The sequence below is a fragment of the Parus major genome, chromosome 3 (genome assembly GCF_001522545.3).
Source record: "Parus major isolate Abel chromosome 3, Parus_major1.1, whole genome shotgun sequence".
In the NCBI taxonomy this organism is placed as follows: domain Eukaryota; kingdom Metazoa; phylum Chordata; class Aves; order Passeriformes; family Paridae; genus Parus; species Parus major.
This window is the reverse complement of record NC_031770.1, coordinates 4,383,587-4,406,660: the sequence shown is the minus strand read 5'-3', so window position 1 is coordinate 4,406,660 and position 23,074 is coordinate 4,383,587. Positions and strand designations below refer to the sequence as shown.

Sequence of the window (23,074 nt, the reverse complement as noted above, 5' to 3'; positions counted from 1 at the left end):
TCGTGCCCCGACTTCCTGAGGGCGGGCGGGCCGAACATGGCGCCGGGCCGCTGGCGCCAGGGGCGGCCGCTCTTCTGCGCTCTGCTCCTCGTAGCGCTGCTGGGTCCCGCCGCCTGCTCTTCTTCCTCCATCTACAGCCCCGGCGAGCCGCGGAGCAGCGTGCGAGTGCTGTGCGGCTCCAACTGGAGCCTGGTGTTGCAGGGCCAGTGGATGTTGGAGTTGTGAGTAGCGGCCGCTTTCCCGCCCGCCTCGGAGGCAGCGTGGCCGGGGGGGCGAGGGGGGTTTCCTGCGAGGAGTTCCCTGCGAGGGACGGGCATGGCCGGTGACTCCAGCCCTGCTGTGGGGAGAAGGGGGCCGGCCCGGCCTTCCCGCCCTGCGGAGGGGCCGCGCAGCTTCCCCGGCCCGGCGGTGGCTGCCCGGGCTCGGCGTGAGGGAGGCGGCGGGCGGTGCCCGCGGTCCCCTCTGCCCGCCCTCAGCCGGCGGGCACACCCTGGTCTCTGCAGGGATGGCCGGATAGAAGGAGCTGCCCGCCCCGCAGGTTCCCGTCCTGTGTGGGTAGTGCCCAAGGTTAAACGGGTCACTCCGGACAGAAGGGAATGAGGGATATGGAATGAAGCACATAGAGCTGTCGAAGCGAACCTAGAGCAGGCCACCAAGTTGATCAGAAGAATGGAGCATCTCTCCTTTGGGAAAAGGTTGAGAGAATTGGGATTGTTCACCCTAGAAAAGAGAAGACTTTGGGTAACCTGACTGAGGCCTTCCAGTACCTGGAGGGAATTTACAGGGAAGACAAGGAAAGACTTATTTACAAGAGCATGTCGTGACAGACCAAAGGGGAGTGCTTTCAGCCTGACAGATAGTTGGGTTAAATTGGATATTGGGGAAGAAATTACTTAGTGTGGGGTTGGTGAAGCTGGGCACAGGTTGCCCAGAGAAGATGTGGATGCCCCATCCCTGGAAGTGTTCAAGGCCACGTTGAACGGGGCTTCGAGCAACCTGGTCCAGAGAGATGTGTCACTTCCCATAGCACGGGGCTGGCACTGGGTGGTCTTCAAGGTCCTCTTCCAACCCAAACCAGTCAGTGATTCTTTGAAGCAGCTTTCCCTCAGGTTCTCATCTGAGTGTCCAAGCTGAAATGGGTCACTCTGGGAATAGTGTCCAGCACTGCTCCTTGCTCTGCTCCCCCACCAGGGGCTGGCGCTGGGTTCTGCATGAGCTCCAAGAGGGCTGAATTTGGAGTGGAATATTTAGCAGGAGTAGGCTTCCAAGGAGGTATTACATAATATCCCAGCCTTGACTTGAGCTCGGAGTTCTCATTCAAGGGAGATGGATCAGATTTCATTAACTTCTGCCTGACTGTACTGGAGTGGTGGCTTGTGACATGACACAGTTCTGGAAATGCACGTGACTTTATTTTTGGTGGAGCTTCTCTCACCTGCTTATATTTAGAAGGCGGGAAAAGAGCTTGAGGATTTTTTTTTAAGACAGCAATGAATAAAAAAGTAGTTAAGTAGGCAGTAGTCATGTGGTACCTGTAGGCCGTGCAGCTATAAAATAGGTTTTTATTGTGGCATGTGCTACTCTGTGCAAATGCTTGAGTTTAAAACAGTTTGAACATCTGAAGTCATGCTCCCTCCTAGATACTTAGTTAGCTACTTAAAGTTTTGTTGTACTCTTAAATTTGATTTATCTCCAGTCTCTTCTTATTGAGATGGACTGTCACCTCTCTTAGGGCTTTAGTGCTAAAAACACCTGGTGTTAATCAGTGAATATGTGGTAACAATCTTGAAACAGCTGATAGTGACCCAGGGATGCCAACTGCTGTGGCTGAGGATTTATAATGGATTTTGTGTCTCCATTTGTTGTGATCTAAAAGGTAGAGGAAAATACAAATTTGTTTTCTCCCACTCCAAGGTTATGTTTTAAATTGAAGTTTTTTCACTTGGGACATCTTAGTGCAATGTGGAAGCAATTGTTATAAAGTTACTGATTCATACAAAGGTTGGTGAGTTTTAAGGAGGAAGATTATTTATGGTGACTCAAAGTTTTAAATAACTAGTGGTGCATGCCTCTGAAGAAAAAAAAAAAGAGAGGAACTGGCTGAAATCAGAAGTGGTTGGGATATCAAGCAATTAAAATCCTTTGGGAGCCTTTACTCCAATTGAAAAATCGGTCTTTGGTTCTGACTGAGAGGTTGCTGACAATAGCGATGGTGGCAGAGTTAGTTCAGTGTTAGCTGAGCATGGTACATGTTGCTGCATTGCATAAATCAGACTCTAATTAATTTTATGTGGTGTTTGGTGTGTGAAAGATCCTCAGGGTCTCCATGCTATTTCCTGTGGTTCACTACTTGGGCTCTCTGCTTTTCTCCTGAGGAGAAACCTTTGTCTTTAATGAGGATGCAAACTCAATGCTGCTGGTGTGGAATTAGTGAGAGTTTGAGCTCTAAGATAGATTTTTTTTGATGTTTTCTGGACAGAATCCTGTCTGGGATTTTTCCCCTCTCTGCTTTCTGGGTGAAATCTGATCCAGGTTTCCTCCCACCCCTGCTCTCAGTCCTCATCCTCAAAATATCTGTAAGAGAAGGCAGGAAACTCAATTTTGTTTTGGGAGGGAAGCTGGGGCAGGCAGTGTCTTACAGCCAGTGAGGTTTTCCATGGGCAGCATCCCTCTTGCCTAAATATTTCTGATTAAGCTTGTGGCAGAAACTCCTTCTCAGAATTCTCAGCCCAAGTAGCTTCAATGAGAACAGCAAACACAGACTAATCTAATTCTTGCAGCAGTTTCCATTCTGATGGATTTTGGCTTCTACCAATTTTTATCTGGTTTAGTTAGTGATCCAGACAGGAGTCCTGCATGTCAGTTCATGGATTCTTCTCAGGCTTGTTGGTAGGACTGCAATAATGTTCATTAAAACTTCATTCGTTTGAAGAACCTCCTATTTATTTATAAGACCTTCGTTTTCTGAGCAGTACTTTTCATAATGCAAATGTCACTATAGCATCTTCATGAAAAAGAAAATTATTTTCATCAGCTGCTTTTTGAAGCCTCCTGCCCTGGTAGGAACAGGTACAGCTGCTGCTTAATGTCAGTTTTTCTATTTGGGAAAGTAGAAAATCACTGTGTAATTCCATTTTTTTGTTGTTCCCAGGTGCACAAGTAGAGAAACTAAAATTTGAAATTACTTGTGTGTGGCATCAGTAGCAGAAATAGGATTTTTCTTCCTTCATCCCTTCTAGCTGAGGTGTGTGTACTTGGCTAGCTTTTTGCAGATATTTGGTTATTCATAGCTGGAAAAATTACAGGCCCTGGAAGCGCTGCTGCATTTTATTGATAAAAATGTTTTGGAGAAGGTTCTGTATCTGCCAGACATTGCACCATTTCTTGAATGTTGTTAGTATCGCAGCACACAGGTCTGGGCTGGAGTGCTGTGAGTGTGATGCTGGAATGAGCTGTGTTCAAAAGTTTCCCTATTTCTTTATCTCTATTCTGTAGCTGTGAGATAATGATTCATTAATATGAGGAGTTTTCTTTTTGTCTTTAATATCGTGTCTGTTTGTAGCACAGAAAACTAATTTCTGGTCTGCTTACTTAAAAGTGAATTTTACATTTGTAAACAAAACTTGTTCCAAGCTTCATTTATCTTAATTTAACATCCTCTTCTTTTTGAAGTAAATTAAAACAAACAAAAAAGCCCCAACCCATCAATGAAATTGTTGTCTTCGTGCCTCTGGTTACAAAGTAAACTATCTGTGCTCTTGGTGTATCTGCAGTACTTCATGTGCTTTTTCCCACATAGGGTGTTAAATGTTTTGGTTCCCCTTTGTTTCAGCACAGACTTACTGCTTTGTGTGCCTGAAAAAGAATGTCTTCATTGTCCATTTTAATTCTAGCCAAGTGAAAATGAGGAGACCAGTTAATACTCATGTTTCCAAGGCTTATTATAGTGCAGGCCCATAGTTTTTATTTTTTTCATCAGCTTTTAGTCAGTTGGCTTGAAATACTTTGTGTAAATAAAATCCCAAAGGATTTGCTAAAATTTAACAATTACTGTGAGGTTACGAATTCAACAAGATTGAGAATTTTCTGTCACTTTAGGGTTTCTAGTCTCTTACTTCTTTTTAGTGTCCAGGCTTTTCTTTGTCCTATTCTTAAAAATACCCAACAACCCAAAGCCCAATAAAAGCCAGAAAGCAGGTGGAATGAAAATCAAGTTATCAAAACTCTGTTTTGGATTTGAAGCCTCTGCTGCTCTGCTGGCTGGGTCCAGAGGAAGTGACCAAACTTGTTATTTACTAACTGAACACATAGCTGAGTGCTGTGCTGGGCATTGGCTGGACAAAAACTGTGGAAAGGAGACACTGAAATACACTATGTAGCAGATGCTACAAAACAGATGCAGAAGGGGGCATAAAAATATGTAGAATTGTAGAACTTAATCTGCCGAAGCTCTAGAATAATTCACATAATTTTTCATTGATTGATTTGCTTTCTATTTTAAAAATAATTTCTCCTTAAAAAAAACCCAAAAAAGCTTGTTTGGTCTGGAGGGGTTTGGCACTCTGCAGGAAGCTCCTTGTCAGCTTCCAGGGCTTGTGTCGTGGTGATACAGATCTGGGTAAATGACAGGGACCAACTTCTGTATCTTTGGCTGCCACCTGCTCCCTTGAAAAGTCATTAAACCACACAGTTGATCTGGAGCTTTTCTTTTGTTGGCATTACAAAGCTGCCTGTCCTGCCTTAAGACGTTGCTGTATTTAGAAAGTGTCTTTTTTCCATTTCCTATGCTTGTGAGATCTGCAGCAATAAGGCAAAATTATTAAAACAAAGAAAATATGAATTTCATTCTGATACTGCTTTTACCTTTCTGTTGGATGCTGTCCCAACGTTTTTTGCTCTCATTTTAATAGCATTTCCAATATGAACTCCATCAAGCAGCTTGGCTTAAGCAAGTTTTGCTGTTTTCTATTTAGCAAATCCTCCCATGCCTGTATCCATAAGCTGTTTCTCCTTTTTCCTAGATTTGTGCAACTTGGTGAAACTGTCAATAGAGCAGTGTGGAATGGTACTCAAAGTTGCATCTGTTCACCACTGCTGTTGGTAGTGGTAGTGAAAAGGCAGATAAAAAGAACCAGTTAAATGTACTTGAAAATGAGTGAAATGGTGAATTCAGTAGCCAGGCAGGTAGAAGAAGAGAGATAAGTGGCTTGGAGCTGGAAACTGTGTATCAGTACATCTCAGCAAAGTCCTTCTGTGTTTACTGATCTACTCAGGGTGATATGGCTGAATGACACCTTTGCTCAGACTGGTTTTAACTTGAGTGGTTTTGTATTGCCTCAGTGAAGTTGTTGGTATTTGAAAACCAAAGCTTGTTCTTTTATGCTTTAGATCAGAGATAAATAGAAGTCAGAAGTCTGTGTCTGAGAGCTTCAAACTTTGCTTTTCAATTGCTTTCTTTTTGCCTTCTTCAAAAAGCTTTAGGTATTGTAATGGAGTAGGAGCAGGAGAAAACACCTGGATACTTGGAAATAGTGATTTTAGTCCACTGAGGTCAATCGTTGCAGTGATAGATATTTGCAGCTGTATTTATGGAGGGCTGCCTGCGTGGGAGAGCATTTCAGCTGTAAAACTGTGCTGTGGAAGGGGTCTGGAAGCATCAGGAATGAGGTGTGTGCTGAGGAATGTGCAATACCTGCTTGCAGTGAATAGTTTGGCAGTGTGTCACTTTTAGCTATAATGGAGATCAGCAACTTGCCTTTTCATGTGGAACAGGCTACTGAAAGCTCACTTTCCCTAACAGAGTGCCCAAGTCTTGATTTAAATTCCAGCAGACTTTGATTTTTCATTTGGAAAGGCCTGTTCTCTTGGCACATCTGTTTGCACTGCACTCTGTGCCCTACAAATTTATGGAGATACCCCCTTGTGCACAGGGAGAAGAAATGGGAGCGACAGCCCTAAATTTGGTGGTGTTGACAAAGTGCTAATTGTTTCCTGGCCTGTCTGGAGTATGGCAGAAGAAATTTGGTTAAATCTGCCTTTGCCAAGGACCTGCTCTTGTGTTTTGTGACTTGAAGAGTAACAAAGACTGGTTCCACAGCAGACACGAGGGTCTGTGTCCCTGCTCCTACAGAGTTTTATTTTTTTTTAATGAATTTAAGAATGGTAGTTGTACCATAATTTCTGTGGAAATACGAATCAGCCACAGTTCTAAAGGGTTCATTAGAGGACCCTGTTGACATCATGTACTTGCCTCAGTCCTTCAGGGTGCAGAAAGTTTTTTAAAACTTTTGATAAAGATGTCCTAAGTGTGAAGTATTTTACTCTTCAGTAACTTACCTTCCATTACGCTTACTCATTCAGTATTTTAAGACTGAGAAAGAGATACAATAAAGCTTTGGTAATGTAATTTTTTTGTTATTTCCAGGAGGCAGTCATGAATTCCTTGATGCCTCAAATGGTGCACAACAAAGGCAGACATGAAAGCTTCAGGCAAGTGAGGGTGTTGAGGTAAACAGTAGTGGTAACTCTAGCAGAAATCTGATGTCTATTGCAAGTTCTCTCTTGAACATGTGGGGACAAGCAAGAATTGGATGTGTAATTTCAGGAAAGTGTAGCCAAGACTGTTTGTCCAATGTTCAGCTGGAGTAGCTGGATCTTGTAGCATTATATGGAAGTATTGCCATCCCATGTCCAATATTGATACTAAAAATGGGCCAACAACTACAGCTTTTTGTTACATCCTATCACTGCTAAACTGTGACATGGGTAAATTTTCATGTCTCTTTGAACTAAAGGAAATATTTTCAGTCATATGAGTGTTAGTTTTGTATTGAATATTCCACTTCATTCAGGAGAAATGCTCCTGCATGTCAAATGTAAACATAAATTCTGATGGGGTCGAAATTTTTATTCTAAAATCAGATTAAACAGGCTAAAGGATGTATTAATTTTGAAAATCTCATGGTGTGAATTTGATACATGTAGAGAAGCTGGATTTAGAAAACTGTCAAACTTCTCTCATTTTAGATCAATAGCAGCTGCATTATCTGATGGATGTTTGCAGTTTCTTATTTATCAGTCAGGCTTCTATAATAAAATAATCCTGTGTGTAAAGCACACAGTATCTGTCAGACTGTTATTAAAAGCTCTCTGTGGGCCAGCAGCACAATGGAGAACATCGCTGCGTGTGAGACTTGTTTCCAGCATCTTTTGCAAAGATACTGAGGGGCTGTCTTTTTGGCAGGATAAGATTTATGTCCTTTTTTCGGCTGCTTTCACACAGAATGATGTTGACTTAAAAAGACAAGATATGGGCTTTCACAAAATCATGAATTTCTAGTACAGTTAAATACAACAAGTATTTTTAATTTGTGCCCTTTTAACTACAAAGTGACAAGATTCCCTTTTTTAAATGCAGGAATTTAAAAACACTCAGAGTGAATTTAATTCTGCCTCTTTGGTGAGAAATGACCTGTTTTACATAAAGCTTTATGAAACATCTGGGGGTGGCTGGGGATATTTCTGTCTGCAGCCAGTACAGAAGTAAGCATTCCTGCTGACAGCCAGAGAACAGGAATTGCCAGTCCCTAGCTCAGATAGCAGTGGTGGCAGACAAACCAAAGGAGTGGAGAACCTTGTGAAGGTTCCCAGTGGTGGTTTTGTGCTAAGGATCTTGGACTCTGCCCAGGAGGGAATATGTTTCTGTGGTTTACAATGGATGGGGAGCATGTTGGCATTTGTGGAGCATTGTGATGAGGAGGGTGTCCCTAGACTCACTGCTTTGGATGGAAACCTCCATCCCCCTGCTGGTAAATCAGATTAAACCCCTTAAAGGTCTCTCCTCATTAATAAAAGGCTGAGTCTGTGCATGGGCAATTGCCCCAGCTCAGTCTGTACTCCCAGTCCTGGTTCCCTTCAGTGTGTCTGACAGAACAAGGCAAGCTGTGCAAGTTTCTTGCAGATTTGGTCAATCAAGTTAGGCTAAAATACAGAAAGGTGGCGAAAGGGATTTTATCACCGATTTTTATCTGATATTATCCTTTGTATTAGGTGTTCTGTTTCCAGACTGATATTAAAATTAGTTTAATTATTCTGATTGAGACTATAGAAAATTCAGCTCTTGAAAAGTGCACTCCTATTTTTCTGAAACAAATCCTGGGTAAAAACCAGACAATAAGTATGGCAAGTAGGAATTTGGTATGTGCTCTTTTTAAGTGTCTAATGGCTGCTATCAAAAAGGGCATTTTGTGATGTATGGAGTAGTGGGTTAAGGCAAATGCAATTTTGGGAAGTTGTGAGGTGTGGGAAATCAATACAAAATATTGTGATGAAGGATACTGCTTCAGAGGACAGCCTGGCTTCAATAATTCAGGTAGCTGCCATGGAAATGTATTTTATTTCCCATGTAAATAGAATAAATCACAAGTGGTGAGGAGTTTGGATATGAATTTCTCAATGAATTGTTTTGTTTTAATAACATGGAGAGAAACATAGGGATTGATAAAAAAACTTTGATTGTCTTATTCAGTAGACTCAATTAAGAAAAACTAGTTTATTTCCCTTTGTGATTGATGTGTTTGTATTTTCTCTGTACGATAAATCAGTTTGAATGTCTTTAAGTGTAAGAGTATTAAAATACTTACCCTGCCTTCCCCCTTTAGTTACGCTCCTTGGTGTCCAGCCTGTCAGCAGATTGAGGCAACCTGGGAGAGCTTTGCCAAGGAGAGCGAACAGCTCGGCATCACTGTGGGAAAAGTGGATGTCACTCAGGAACCAGGTACAGCATGAAACAGTGTTTTAATAACAGGAATCAGTCAATACAACTGCCATTTACTACTTATTTAGGCTTCAAAGTCAAAATAATGTTATCCACAGTTTGTTTCTCCATACAGTTCATATTTCTGAACTGAAGTTTATAAACTCAATTTGAAGGATTAAAGAACTGGGGGGGGGAAGTGATTTGGCTTAATACTGACTTAAAAGAGGCTTATTCTTTATTTTAATCTTCTTCCCTGGAAGCTGTTGCCTGTCTCATTCCTCCAACCTGTCTGCAGAAGATTCCAGCTCTGGAATTTCAGGGTGTGGTAGAGCAAGCCTGCTTTAATTAACGTTTCTAACTGTTTCCAGCATGGTGCTGGTTTATTGACTGGTTTAATTGTGGCCATGCTTTATATTCCAGATGTTGTTGCTGTTTCCTGTTGGTGATGCACATATGCAGATATGTTTATATAAACACTTTCCTAACTATTCAGAGAAGCACAAGTGCAATCTAATTTATTCTTTTGGTGACTCCCTTCAAAGTTTTGAATGTGACTTTGTACAAGCAGTATTAATATTGTATAAATCTCTGCATCTCCTGGGGATGCTTATTTGGGCTTTAAGGGGATAAAAGATTTTATTAGCAGTATCAAAAGACTGAAAGATGAGATGTTGTTAGAAAGAAGAGGCCAAACGATTGATTTTTCTTTGTTTTTGCTTTATGAAGTGTGTGAAAAATGTGTTTTATTAGTTGAAAACATGCTGAACAGATTTACTGTATCAAAGCTCTTGTCTCAAAATCAGCAATCTAAGTGGACAAGAAAATGCCAGCTGTTCTGGACCCTGTGTAGGTTCATGTCTTGTTAAAAGTCCCAAGTACACAAAAAACCTGGTATCAAAAAGCTGCATATACAAATCTTTATAAAGTGTTAGTTTTAATACTGCCTTGTTTAAATAGATATAAAAGTAATACTTGAATTTCTAATGCTGCTGAGAGTCACAACCCCTAAGCATGGGTAACTTCTGAGTCAAAGGACTGACCAAAATGATGAATTTGTACCAAAGCTCATGTAATAAACATCCGGTTCAGCACTGGACGCTGCAGGCACTTCTAAAACTAAGGAATGCTCAAACTGGAAAACAAACATTTATTATGTATTTGACCTTTGATGCTGATGTAATTTGGAAGATAGGAGTTTCTATGGAGCTCTCCAAAGTTACTGAGGTATTTTTACTGCGGGCTTTGCATCAGCCTTTCAGTTGTTGTGTTTAAGTGCTCTGTCTCCTTTCTTGCTTGCACAATGGTACTTTAATTAGTCTTAGTTATGTAACCCCTTCATTGAATTGAAAGTAGTCAAAATGTGTTAAATTAGGGGAAAACCACGAGATGAGTGCAGAGTTACATAAAATTGCACTTCCCAAACCGGCAGGAGAAAGTGGCCATTCATGGTGCCTAATTGCAGGAGATGCCTGAAGAATAAATCCACCAGAGTCTTAATGGCTTCACAGCAGATTTCAGTCACTTGATGTTCCAGCCTTAAAGTGCTTCCTCTTGCCTCATCTTCATTGAAACGTTCAGTGTGGAACAAGTAAATAGCGGAGATGCTTCTGGACCCTTAAATTCTGCATATTTTTGGTTCCTTTTTTAAGCTCCTGATCACAACATGTACCTGTGAATTACAACAAGGGGATCTTCTGTCTTCTTTGAGTAGTTGTTGGCTGAAAGCAGCTGGAGTTTTAAATGACATCTCTATTCTCTGTACATTTTTTAGTACAGACAGATAACAGATACACTAAATAATAGGGGTTTTAAGTTTTGATTAACTGTTGATTTCATAGTGGATGTCAGTTTCTGATTTGCAGGCAGAGTCAGATGCTTAACTCTAGCCAATTCAAGATTGTATTGAACAGGCACAAAAACAATTTAATGTGTTCTTAAATTTTGTAGCTGACTCACACTGGTTTCACCAATCTAGAGAGGGGCCTTAGATAACCAGCAACCTAAAATGTTGGGGGTGCTTAGATGCATTTCGTAACTTTTAGATTTGAGAGTTGCTTCTGAGGTGTTCACTCTAGGATAGGCCACAGGTGGGAGGTTTGAGCTGTTTTATTTCCTTTGCCTGAGTGGTATTTGTAAGAACTTCAGAGAGCCTTTCAGTGTTCGTTCCCATGACTTTCTCTGTTCTTAAGCTAATTATGTTCTTTGTGACTCTCCACCCAGTTTTCCTTGTGCCAGCTGTGCTATCTGCTTTATTAACTCTGCTGTTACACTTGTGGGTTTGTTTGCTTTAGATCTCCCTGTGCTGGCACAACTTTTAGCTGTTTCAGAATATTTTTCATCACCCTGCCTCTCACAGCAATAAAGGCAGAGAGCTGAAAAGTTGAAGTGAAGAAGCTTTCCTTTCTGGAACTATAAAGATCATTTGCTTTAAATGTCTTCAAACAAAATACCAAACAACAAAAAAAGTCATAACCCTTTTTTGCCTATTCCATAGAGGAATTCAAACTGAGGAAAACATTACCACTGAAACTTTTAAAAATACCTGTCTTATTTCAGTATGGCTCTTCTTTGTGTCTAAAGGCAGAAACTCTTCTGCTACAATATTTTTCCATGGCTATTCTTGTTGCCTAGAGCTGTTTGCTTTATTGAAGGCTGAATAAGGTCTTCATTTCCCAGAAGATTTTCACAGTATTATATAAAAGGCAAAGTTAAATAACCACACTCTTTACACTGGTACTTTATATGAATTGCAGTTGCTGGCTATAAGAATTCAGCTCTTCCTAATGGGCTCTGAGTGCTTCTAATGCTGGGCTGGTCCAAAACTTCAGCTGGGTGAAAATATTCAGGAGACAAATCCATTGATGAGGAAAATTACCTCTCAGTAAACACTCTTCAAGTTAAACATTTTTCCTTAGTTTATAACCAATATTTAGTATCTGTTATTGCTTGTCGCATATCTGAAGACAAACTGTTAACCTGTATTTACAAAACAATGGCGAAAGCTGTGCAGCCTGCTCTAAAATACAGATATGTAGGTTTTTATAGATAAGTCAGAATGCTGAGAAATTTCCTTGTTACTGAACTGTTTGTGTTGTTTTCTTCCCTTTCTAGGCTTGAGTGGTCGTTTCTTTGTCACAACACTTCCTACAATTTACCAGTAAGTGTGTCATACTGGAAACTGCAGCTGTTGACTCCTACTTGTCACTTTATTTAATCTGTAACTGAAAAGTAGGGGAAAATGAAGGAATAGTGACTTTTTATTTCAGCTCAGGTTATTGCAGCACTGATTGCGTAATGAAGTCCTTATCTGAGGCTTTTCTTTAGTTTAAGTGACTTTACTAAGTTTTCCTGTTATCCATACTATTAAAAATGGATCAGAGAAGATATTTGCTGTATCTCTTCTCCATTGAGGTGATGTCATTCTTAAAGTATTGAACCCATCGTTAAGTCAGAGTATTATGAGTCGTGCAGATGTACAGACAAATACATATGTATGTGCACCTCGAATTCTGAATTGTATTTAGAAATGCTTTGGTTGTTAACCTCATGTGCTTTGTGTATTTGCTGTGCCAGTGAGTATTTAAGAAAAATAGCAGCTTTATAAATGGCAAAATCCCAAGCCGTTTAAAAACTGACATTTTCCATCATGGACTGATCACAAACAGTCAGCTCAGAGCAAGTGAAGTCTGTAATGTGTGTGGGGAGGTTTTGGCTGGGTTTTTTACCCCAGAGTTTGGAGACTCTCTGTGCTGATGGGAGTTTGTTTTGCAGTGCCAACGATGGGGTGTTCCGCAGATACCGCGGCTCCCGGACCTTGGAAGATCTTCAAGGCTACATCTTGGAGAGGAAATGGGAAGCTGTGGAGCCTGTAGCAGGATGGAAATCTCCATCTTCTATAATGTAACTCTTGGTTTTTTAATAAAAAGAATAATGTTTTATATCTCATTACTAATTAAGGGTCCTCTGTTGACAGTTTAAAGACAAAAGGCCTTTATTTGTTAGACTTGCAGGCTTTGCAGAGGCAATCAGTATTGACAGCCTGATTCCCAGCTTCTCACCTATAAAGGCAGCATATTTTCTGCATTTGCTTTCGTTTGTGCCTGCTAGGCTTGTTTATATCATCTTTGAAAAAAAGATTAAGAGAAAAAATAAAGCCACTGAGCATTATTTAAAGTGGCATTTCCAATTTTTGCTGAGTCCTGGAATCAAGTGTGTGTTTATGTAGATTATTATTTCATGACTTCTGGCTACTGGGCAGCCTTTAGCTCTAAGGATTTCTCATTTATTTCTTTATAAGAAAGACTTCTATCTCCCTTTGGAATAGCAAGCAGCGTAGTGCTTGCAGAATGTAGAAGCATTTGTTTATAGGGAGAGGGATAGGAATATTGTAGAAAGCTTGTATGATACAAAGGATGAACCAGCCATATGAGTGGCCTGCAGTTCAGTCTGGCAGAAGCCTTTATGTATAAATTCAAATCAAAGATATCCAGAGAGGGTACTTATTTCTCATGTGAGAAGGAAGAGGAGCTGTAGGATATTTAGGAATGGGGAGAGGAGCTACAGGGCTGCTGTGAACCTGTCCTTCCATTTCCTTGTTTTCCAGGATGCATGGCATGGCAGGACTGTTTCACTTCTCAGGATGGATCAGGGTAAGTAACTGTACAGTGTTTTCCATACTCCCTTTTTATGCTTAGAATAATCATATGTTTAAAAGTTAACACATAACTGAATAGTTTTATTATCCTTTTATGAGAGTTGCATCTTGTATTGCCCAGGATAAGGGAGGGCAAGGGGGTTTTTTAGTAATAATTTCTGCATCTGGGGTTCAAACTGGCAACACTTGTATAAGAATGTGAGGAATTTGGATAATAGAGTAATTATCAGAAGTAAAGGAGGAATGCTTAGCTATACTGAAATGTGCATTAAAATATGAAAGGATACTTTACTTCAAAATATTTCAAGATGCTTTCATTTGGGAGCTATCCAAGTTTTTCCATGGCATCCAAATCCTGAGAATTTTCAGACCTTTCAGATTTTGGCCAGTGAGATTGAGAGACTGTATTTGATTGTGGCAAAGTATGTTTCTTTTGTAACATGTGCTTCAGAAAAGAAACGTAGTTGAGAGTTGGAACAAGTTTGTATCACTTCTACTAAGAATCAAACTAACAGAATCAAGCAGAGCTCTAAAGTTGTGTGTCTTTGGTCCTTTCACTGGATAATACTTACTTTTTATAGCCTTCTCATGTTTCTTTTCCATGGTTGCTCTGAAATAGTGTTGTTTCTCTATAGTCTCCTTCCTGAAAGATTAACTATCCTGTGAAAAAACCTCCCATTTGTCTTCCACTTCGATGAATGTTACATTTCCTCACTCCTCCTGCTCGGCTGTCTTTGCTTATGCTTTTATAAATATGAAAAGATGTTCTGACATTTAAAAAGAAGACTCTAGAATTTCTGTATTTAAACTCCTGTAAATGTTGATTGTTGTTTGTTTTGAAAGAGATTTAATGTCATAATTTACTTCCTACCAGCTTGTCTGACTCGATGTGCTGCTTGAATCAGCCAGTTGAATTTGTAGGTTTCTGGAACATACTAAAGTTTGAAAGAAATCTTAATACTGTATTTGGGTTATTATATTTAAATTTTGAAGTGAAATAATTTATTTAGTGTACACTTAGAGTGTGTGACTCCTTTTAAGAGCTAAAAAGCTTCAGTAAGAGCTGAATGGCTTAATTTTAGTTAATGAACAGATGCTACATAAGGATGAAGGATGTTGTGATACTTTCCTGCAAGCTCTGAGGCTCCTCATCCATCCATCTGCAGTAAGGGTTGTGTATGGCATCTGTAATGCTGAGTGTCTTAGGGAGAAGAAATTGTTCATCCTCTGCTTCAAAAGCCTTTTAATGTAAAAAAATTAGTGAAAAACTCAAAGATTTAATGGTGTCAAAAGGGGAAGACTTCAGTATAAATACTATTAAATGAAAGGGCTTAATCAGACAGCAATTTATGTAATGGTGCTGGCAGTAGAAATTCTAAGTGGTTTTAGGTATGAAGTTATTCTGCATCTTGTTCTAATTTCCAGCAAATTCATAACTACCTCACTGGCACTCTTGGAGTTCATGTTTGGATTTCCTATGCCATCTTCATCTTAGCTACCTTACTGATTGGCCTGCTCCTGGGTTTGGTAAGAAAACATTACTTCTTTCTCTGTGCCTTATCTTGTGAAAAAAACCCAAACAACTTCGCTCATAAGATATACTTAAATATACCTTGCTTTAATAATATATTGGTAAATACTTATATCTCTTCCCTGTGACCTCCAGAATGTGTGAGAGTGGATTAAAGCTGTGCCAGGGAGGTTTAGACTGGACATTAGGAAGCTGAGGGTGGTTAAAGACTGCAACAGGCTCCCCAGAGAGGTGGTCAGTGCCCCAGGCCTGTCACTGGTTAAAAAGCATTTGGACAGGGCCCTCAATACAAATCAGGTCACCTTCTTATGAAATCGAATTCTTATGAAATGCTTCAGTTTAGATTTGTTTAGTCCATCCACTAAAAGGAGCAATTCTTGTATTGGCCTTTTTGTATCTAAAACTGTTCTACTTATGGGTGGAATGTGTGTGCTCAGAGTTGGTCAAGACTCCAACTTTCTAAGAACACAGATTTTGTGGAGAGTTTTATTAACCACAGAGGAATTGGTTTTGTGGGAGTCAGCAGTGTAAGGATTCTGCCACACTGTTAATGCAAATCAAAGGATGAAAATATCTTTTAAAGCTTTGAAGATTTGGGGCTTTAAGTTCTTTTATATTAGTTGGCTGTTCCACAAGTTGTGTTCTGCAACTGCAAGGACTGTTCAAATAGTTCTGCTGGTAGCTGGTTTAACCTGCTGCTAAGTCACTTCTCCTTGTAAGAGGTGTAAAAGTTGTTTCTGGGATGTGGATCTCTGCCCTTCAGTCCAAATATTAATGGAATAAAGAAACATTTTGTCAGTGTATTTCTCATTAGTACTGGGAAGGGATTTCAATGAATAATTGGAATTTGAATTTAGGCAAAACCCTGTTTTTATATTTGATGGGCATACAGAATTGTTATATACAAGAAAATGTTTTTGATTATTCAATTTCAACAACTGCATTTTTCTGGATAGTAGATTTTCACCAAATGAGAGAAAAACAAGTTAGTATAACTAGGAGCAAGGGAATATCATGTTTTAAAGGAAACTCTTCTTACTCCTTCACTAAAAAAAACCCAAACTGAAAAAGCTGAAAAAAAATGTCAAGTTAATCTCCCAGCTCTTTCCAAAAAGCTTTTCAGTGATTGAAATATATTTCTTTGACATGGTGTCAGCTCTGTCTTTTTCTTTGCACTATTCTTAGCATGTGACAGTGAGGCACAAATGTCTTCCTTGCATTTTGAGTGTCCATGTTCTGCACTGGGCTGGTTAAATAGTGAGCACAAAAGGTGGAATACACATCTGTATTGGGGAGCCAGGGGTAGGAATGGATTAACATCCCGAAATACAGGAAATCTTGGTCAAGATTTTTTCATAAATTTTCAGAAAACAAAAATTCTCAACTGTGTTCTGAGCTGTTCTTCAGCTGCGAGCAGTGTCAGTACTGAATAAATTTAGGAAAGTAGGAGGCAGTAAATGGGTAGTAGAAGGCAGGGAATGCTGGTTAGTACACACTGAGAAAGCACTTTTTTCCATGTTTTTATTTAGCTCTTATCTCTAAGCAAGATAATATAATTTTGTAAATTTTATTGTGTATATTTATCTAAAAAGAATGCGGGGTGTTTTACAATTGCTAATAATTGCTGGTTTTATTATTGCTAATAAATGCCTTTTTCCTTTCCACAGATCCTGGTTTTGATTTCAGACTGCCTCTGCCCAGCCAAGTCAAAATACACAGCTGAAACACCTGGTAAGAACTCTTCAAGAGGGAGAAAGGCTGTAGTTTAAAGTGTAAATTTGTAGGAGGATGGGCTATACACTGTTCAGATCTTAGGTGTGAACCAATAATTTAGGAGCCAAGTAAAATTGGTTTGTCTTTGGTTTGTATCTCAGTGGAATAAAATGAAGGTCTATCTGTGGCTGACATGCAAGGAAAATAAATGGAAGTGGAGGAGAAATCCACTGAAGTCTTAATGAAATAACTGAAAAATAAGGAAAATATTTCAATCACAAAACCAGAACGGTTCATGTTGGAAGGGACTTGAGGTGTCATCTGGTTCCAATCACAGTTGGAATAATAATCAATTATAATGTTCATCAGTATTTCAGAGTATGTCCCTGGTGATGCAACTCTCAAGAGCTTTGTTGTGAGATTGGGTCTAACTGCAGTGTCTGCTTTGTTTAGAAGAAGCAATTACCAAGGAGAACGCGGAGAACGCGGCGCTGGAGGAGCCGGAGGAGGCTGCAGAGCTTTCCGCGGATGATGCGGAAGAGGCTGCAGATGTGAAAGATCTCTCAGACGGAGAAGATGCAGCAAATTCAAGTGCTGATGAGTCGGAGGAGGATTTAGCACTTGGAAAAGAATCAGGGGAAGAAGAAATGGAAGACTTAAGTGAGCAGCCTTTAGCTGAATCAGAGACTGAAAGCACAGTGAGGCAGCGGAAAAGTCAGGGGGCTGAGAAGGAACTATAGTTTTCCCAGTGGTGTATCTTGTACACTTGGACCAAAGAAGTGTCAGACCCCTTCAGGGTCTGAAGCTGGAGCTTACACTTGATTTGTCGTTGGTGTTTACGCAAAGCTCTGCTCTGCCAGCAGGCTCCTCTTTTTTTAAGCTTAGTACTTGCTTACTTCCTTTGATAAGCACATTTGCTGTGTTTTGTGTGACCTTAGCCGTGACAATCAAAATCAGTGTCTTATCTGTTCCATGTCCTCTCAGAGAAAAAGGGGGTGTCATTCTCAGTTCACCAGCTCTGAAATGATCATTGTGTGTGTGTTCCTCTAAGGACTGACCTGGGCAAGATCAGGGCTTTTAACTCCACGGTAGCTTGGCAGGACTATGACTTTTCTGTCTGAATGTTGATTGTTCCCAAATGCCACAGAAGCACAGAGACGATTCACTAGTGAAAGGAGGCACCTTACTGGTCTTCTATCAAAAATGTTGTGTACCACAGGTTTATTTTTATCACTTTCAAACAGAAGCACCTTTCTGTTCCATTTCTGTTTGTGTTTGTTCTGGAAGTTGATCCTGCAGCTCACCCCCAGATGGGTCAGTTTTTGGTGATCCAGAGGCTGTGCAGCTTGAGTTGTATGACCCTAGGAGTTGGAGTAATTAAAAACCTCAGGCAGAAAGAGAGTGGCAGCTAAATGTGTAAAGTGTGTTGGAACTTTTGAAAGGTTTAAAGGAAATTATTTTGGTCGGTGGGAAATTTTGCCAAAGCACTACTGCTTTTTTTTTTTCTTTTTGGTAATTTGTTCCCATCAGGAGATTGTAGCAGGAAATACTCACTTTGGAGTCAGTAAGTTGTATTTTTCTTGCCAGTACAAGTTCATCATGCACAGTGCAGTCCTGCCATTGCCAACTCAGGATGCTTTTGGCAGAACTCAAGCTGCTTTAGTGATGTTATCTGAAGAGGCACTTAGGTTTTTACCTTTGATCACTTTTCTACTTTTGGAATCATCACATTGGAAAAAGAGAGGGTGCACAGGTGGGTAGTGGTGGGAAGCTTTGGGTCTTGCTACTTCTGTCAGAATAAACGTGCATGTGTTGAACTGTGTAAAGTGAAAATGGCTCGTCAGGTAGACAGCATTAGATGTGGTTAGACTTGGGTCATTAAACATATCAGTGTATCACTCCTTTGGGTTAATATGCAAGTCTTTTTTGGTCAGGAGTGCCCTCAGTGAGATCCTGTATTTTCCCACTTTGTTGATGTACAAACATGAACGTAAGATGTGTCCTAATCTTGATATTATTTTAATATATATATGTTGCATAAACCTTGCTAACATGCATGAATTTAATCTTGTTCTTCAAGAACAAAGAGTAGTCAGAGATGAGATCATCTCCCATTAGAAGAGAAGTTTTGAGAGGAAAATGCTGGTTTCCTTTGAGACTGTGATTAATAGGGCCAATTTGTATTGAAAGCTATTTTGTTGTTTCTTAATGCTCATGAAGAACATATTTTCCAGGGAAGCTCAACTTTCCCATCTATGTCCTGTCACATATGTTTTCGAACTATAAGGTAGAAACTTTGCATTTGGCTGGTAGAGCTGCTCAAAGAAGTAACTTACACTGCATATCCTGAAATGGAAATTTCTCAAGGAATACACCCAGTCTGGAGTTTGAGTTCCATATAGTGGACACCTCTAAATGTGCTTTCACATAGGTGAAAACAGGCTTGATAGTATCTATACATTGCACTATCTTGAGAACAGTTTGTGATGTTTGGGTGTTGTCCCATCTACCTGAGCAGTTGTAAAGCTGGCAGCCGCAGAACTCAGCAGTAGGTGAGGCACACAGCAGCCTTTTAAAAGCTACACTTTTATCTGAAAAAATCAAGAAAACTTTGTGGCCACTACAGTGTGAAGAGAAGAACTGTGCACTTTGAAGACAAAAAGGTCTTCTGACAAGAGTTGGGTTTCCCAGTGGTGTCTTTGGATTTCAAAAGCTAACAAATCCACAAATGGCACTTTGTCCTAAAAGGCACATGGTTTGTGAGATGCTGTGGGAGAGATCAGAAACCCCTTTGTGTGGTGTGTCTGAATTCTCTGCTCACATTTCCTCCGTTGTTGCATGTCACAGTTGGGTTTGGACTATTTAAACCAAAGATGTGAATTGTTTTCCATCATGATAGACTGAACTGTAAGATCACTGATGATAATAAGTAGGCAGCAGGTGACAGCAGCTTAGATTGTCCTGTGAATCTAGGAATGAGCTTGGTCAGGCTTCTAAGGGTTCTTGAACATAGGATGGATGTTGTTCTGTGTTTTCTTGAATAAAGCAGGGAATATTAATGCTGACTGGGTTTGACCATATTTGATGTGTATTGGTGTATCTTGTTACAAAGATCACTAAATTGTGGTTAAGGCTTTGCTTAGAAAAGGTGATACTGTGCAGCCATTGATCTCTCCAACTTAATTTTATGTTTGTAGGAAAATTATTGTAGTGTGATACTGGAAATGCTCAGTTTTGACTAATGTTTATCTGGGAAACAGTGAGCAGCAAACACTGTAAAAGCAAAATTTGTGTTTAACAGAAAAACAATTAGCTGTGCAGTAGAAGTGTCATGTTAATATACCTTCCAGGATCAGGTTTTTTTCCACTAAAACACATTTTAATTGAATCATGTGAGTAGTGCTAATTAGACCATTACAATAGTTTTAAACTTGGTGTGTTTCCAAAAAGTTGGGATCAACCTTTTGTGCAATCTGGGTGTTCTGTTATCTCTGTTCTGTTAGGATTAATCGTGAAGAAATTGAACTTGTTCTTGCAACCTCAAAATAGACAAAAGGGCCTTGGAGAAGCTGCTGCTGGCACTGTTCAAAATGTTTTGATGAAGGACAGGGCCTTAAGGCTTGGGAACTAGAGCTGTGTGTCAAAATTAATTTAAGATTGTTGAGAAGCAATTTAAATATTAATTGGGCTGCATGCCACTGGAATGGGAATGCTCAACAGCAAGTCCCCAAAAAATCTGGCAGATTCCTTTTTCAAGATGCTGGAAATCCATCCAGCATTCCAAACCACCTGTCCTTGGGATCTGTGTGAAACTTGTATGTGTGTCTTGGAATGCTCTGTATCTACTGCCCTGTGGGGGTGTGGCATGTGTTATATGGGTTTTCTTCCTGGAAATGTTACACAGGGTTGTCTGTTACATGAAAGTGTTGCAAATTTATACTTAGGCATATTTTTACTGAAATGCCACATAAAATTTTGTATTTATGACCTGCCTGGAGTCATTTTCATTTCTTCTGTGCAGAGTTGGCTCATCTCTGCCATTAACAAAAGGTTTGGGTTTTTTATAATGCTGATCTTCAGTTAATCATAGAGGTTGTAACTTGTGAAGATTCCTTAAAATCTTTAAAAGGAACCTAGACATCAATGAATTGCTTCCTTTTGGAGGGTTTCCCTGGAGGAACCCAGGGCTCTCAAAGGTTCAGAATGGAGCTGGGCAGAAAAATATAACTGCTCCACCTCCACATGAGGTGGTTCTTTCCCTTCCCTGAGAAATCCCCTAACTCTGCCAAAGCTGTGCTGACTCCCTGTGGGATTTGGAAGCCAGCAAGAAATGTACAGATCTAAGTGAGGCGTGCTCAGGTTGTGGTTCACATTCTAGGCAGTGCTGCAGGAATAGGCCATGGGGCACCTGTGCCAGAGGGAGAAGGGAGTGCCAGGAACCATCCCTGTGACCTCCTTGGATGATGAGAGCAGCTGCTGATCTGGCACGTGGATTCATTCTGCTCAGGTGAGTTACCTGAGCTGCCTCTCCCTGTGAACGGAGCAACTGCAGGCCCTGGGCCGTTCACCACTCACTCTGGTTTTCTTCTTTTCCACTGTGTTCATCTCTGGATGCAAAGGGGAATTTGGAACGGTATCAAATGAATCCTTGTGAACATTTTGTTTGCTGTTTCATCAGCTGCTTCTTGTTCTCTTTTGTGACGTGAGAATATGAAGTCTTCTCCGTGAAAACAGCACGTGGAATACTACAGGCAAAAAGGGATCAGGTTTTGATCAGGTTCAAGCCATCAGAAAAATCCAAGTTCTAGTTTTGTAGAAGGAATATTGAAGATAGTCTCTGGTGGCTGAACTGAAGTGGTAGAAAGGCTTGATCTTCTGTCTGGAACCAGGCCAGTGGTAAGTCCCAGCTCTGGGAATGCAGCTGCCCATAGTGTGTGCTGTCATTCCCTTCCCTGCTGGGGAGCACGTTGTGTTTTACTCCAGTGAGCACTGTGGTGATTGCTTATTTTTAACCAAACATCTTCATTCCTCTCCCATTAGAAAAACACCTAAAAAAACCTCTGTGCTTTTACTTTCACTTCATCTTTCCTGAGGAGAAAGGAAAGCTCAGTATTTAAACACACAGGGAGCAAATGGGGATGTAGTTATCCTAATATTTTCATTCAAATTTCCATTTTATATGGAAAGTTTGATTTTTATGGCTCATTAGAATTACTTGGAGCCTGCTGGTACTTCAGACTTTGACATCTGTTACTCTGGATTCCAGGGGAGTGTGGGAGCTGAACCTGCACACCGTGGTGCTTTCAGAGGTGCAGAAAGCACAGTGGCCATTCCAAGTGTCAGTCACACATCAGGAAATTAAAAGATCACCCTTGATAAGGGCACTTTTTATGTCTTTGTTGCTGTGGTTGCAGGGACAAAAGTAACACTGAGATCTTGTTTGTAAATCTGCCCTGGATTGGTTTCATTGTATCTGAACCATCCAGCTCTTCCCAAGAGAATCAGTCCTCTGCTCAATGCTGCACTCTCCTGCCATCCCAGCAGTCTCCAGACTTCCCAGCTGACTCCCCAAAATAGACATCCAGGGGCCTGTTCCAGCCACCTGCTCATCGCTGAGTGGCCAAGGAGCTGCTCATCCCTGCAGCATCCATCAGCTTTGACTCCCACAGTGCAGTTGCCAGATGGCTGCTGGGGTAAAAAACCCCACAAATATTTTTTGTTGGTTCTTCTGGCTGGCTTGGAGGGGACAAAATTAATTGGTTTAGCTTTGACTGATGTGAGGTGCTGTCCCAAAGCACTCAAAAAATGGGTATTTTATGACTTTATTTGGAGAAATGGTTTGTGGGGAATTAGGAAGCCAAAATAACTGTTTTACTTACGTAAGGTACTTGATAAAACAGCTTTGCACAACAGTCTTGGGAAATGGGCAATGGCTTGAACATTAAGATATTTGAATTCTATGCTGTAGCTAACTTCTCCAGTTAATCTTTACTGCAGTTAACTGAAGGGAGAAAGTCCCAGCTGGGTCATCTTTCCCCTGCAGAGGTTTTCATGTGCTGACATGTGAGACTGTTGTTGTTTCTCTGCTCCTGCAGAAGGACACAGGTCCAGAGTGGAAAGCTGTGCAAAGTCCCCCTTTGTAGCAAGTAACAGACATCAGGAAAAGCAGGTTGTGGTTTTTCTCTGAAATCATTTTGGCTTTTGCAAGTGGTGTTTTCTAAGCCACAAGTTGTGTCTCTGTTCAGTAACCTTCTGTGGGATTTTTTAGCCGGAATTTGTGATTGACCTTTTTGAACCACAGTGAAAAGTTTCCTTTTCAGAGCCTGGTTCAGCTGAGCTCCAGGTGTGACCCCATTCTGTTTGTAGTTCCTGCCAAAAGAACAAGGGAGAAGCAGGAGGTGTGGGAGGGGATGTTCAC

General features: G+C 40.6%; 1 protein-coding gene across 2 annotated transcripts; it reads left to right on the top strand.

The window, feature by feature from the left end:
* Positions 1–5: 5 nt before the first annotated feature.
* TMX4 (thioredoxin related transmembrane protein 4) lies at positions 6–20,645 on the top strand. Of its 2 annotated transcripts, none has more exons than XM_015621629.3 (8): positions 6–221; positions 8,661–8,776; positions 11,870–11,915; positions 12,530–12,658; positions 13,362–13,407; positions 14,838–14,939; positions 16,611–16,674; positions 17,110–20,645. In XM_015621629.3, exons 1-8 carry the CDS (start codon positions 37–39, stop codon positions 17,394–17,396), a joined length of 975 nt encoding a protein of 324 aa, XP_015477115.1. In that variant the 5' UTR covers positions 6–36; the 3' UTR covers positions 17,397–20,645. The 2 variants fall into 2 exon arrangements, with proteins under 2 accessions (XP_015477115.1, XP_015477116.1); XM_015621630.3 differs by lacking the exon at positions 6–221 and adding an exon at positions 528–695.
* The last annotated feature ends 2,429 nt before the right edge of the window (positions 20,646–23,074 follow it).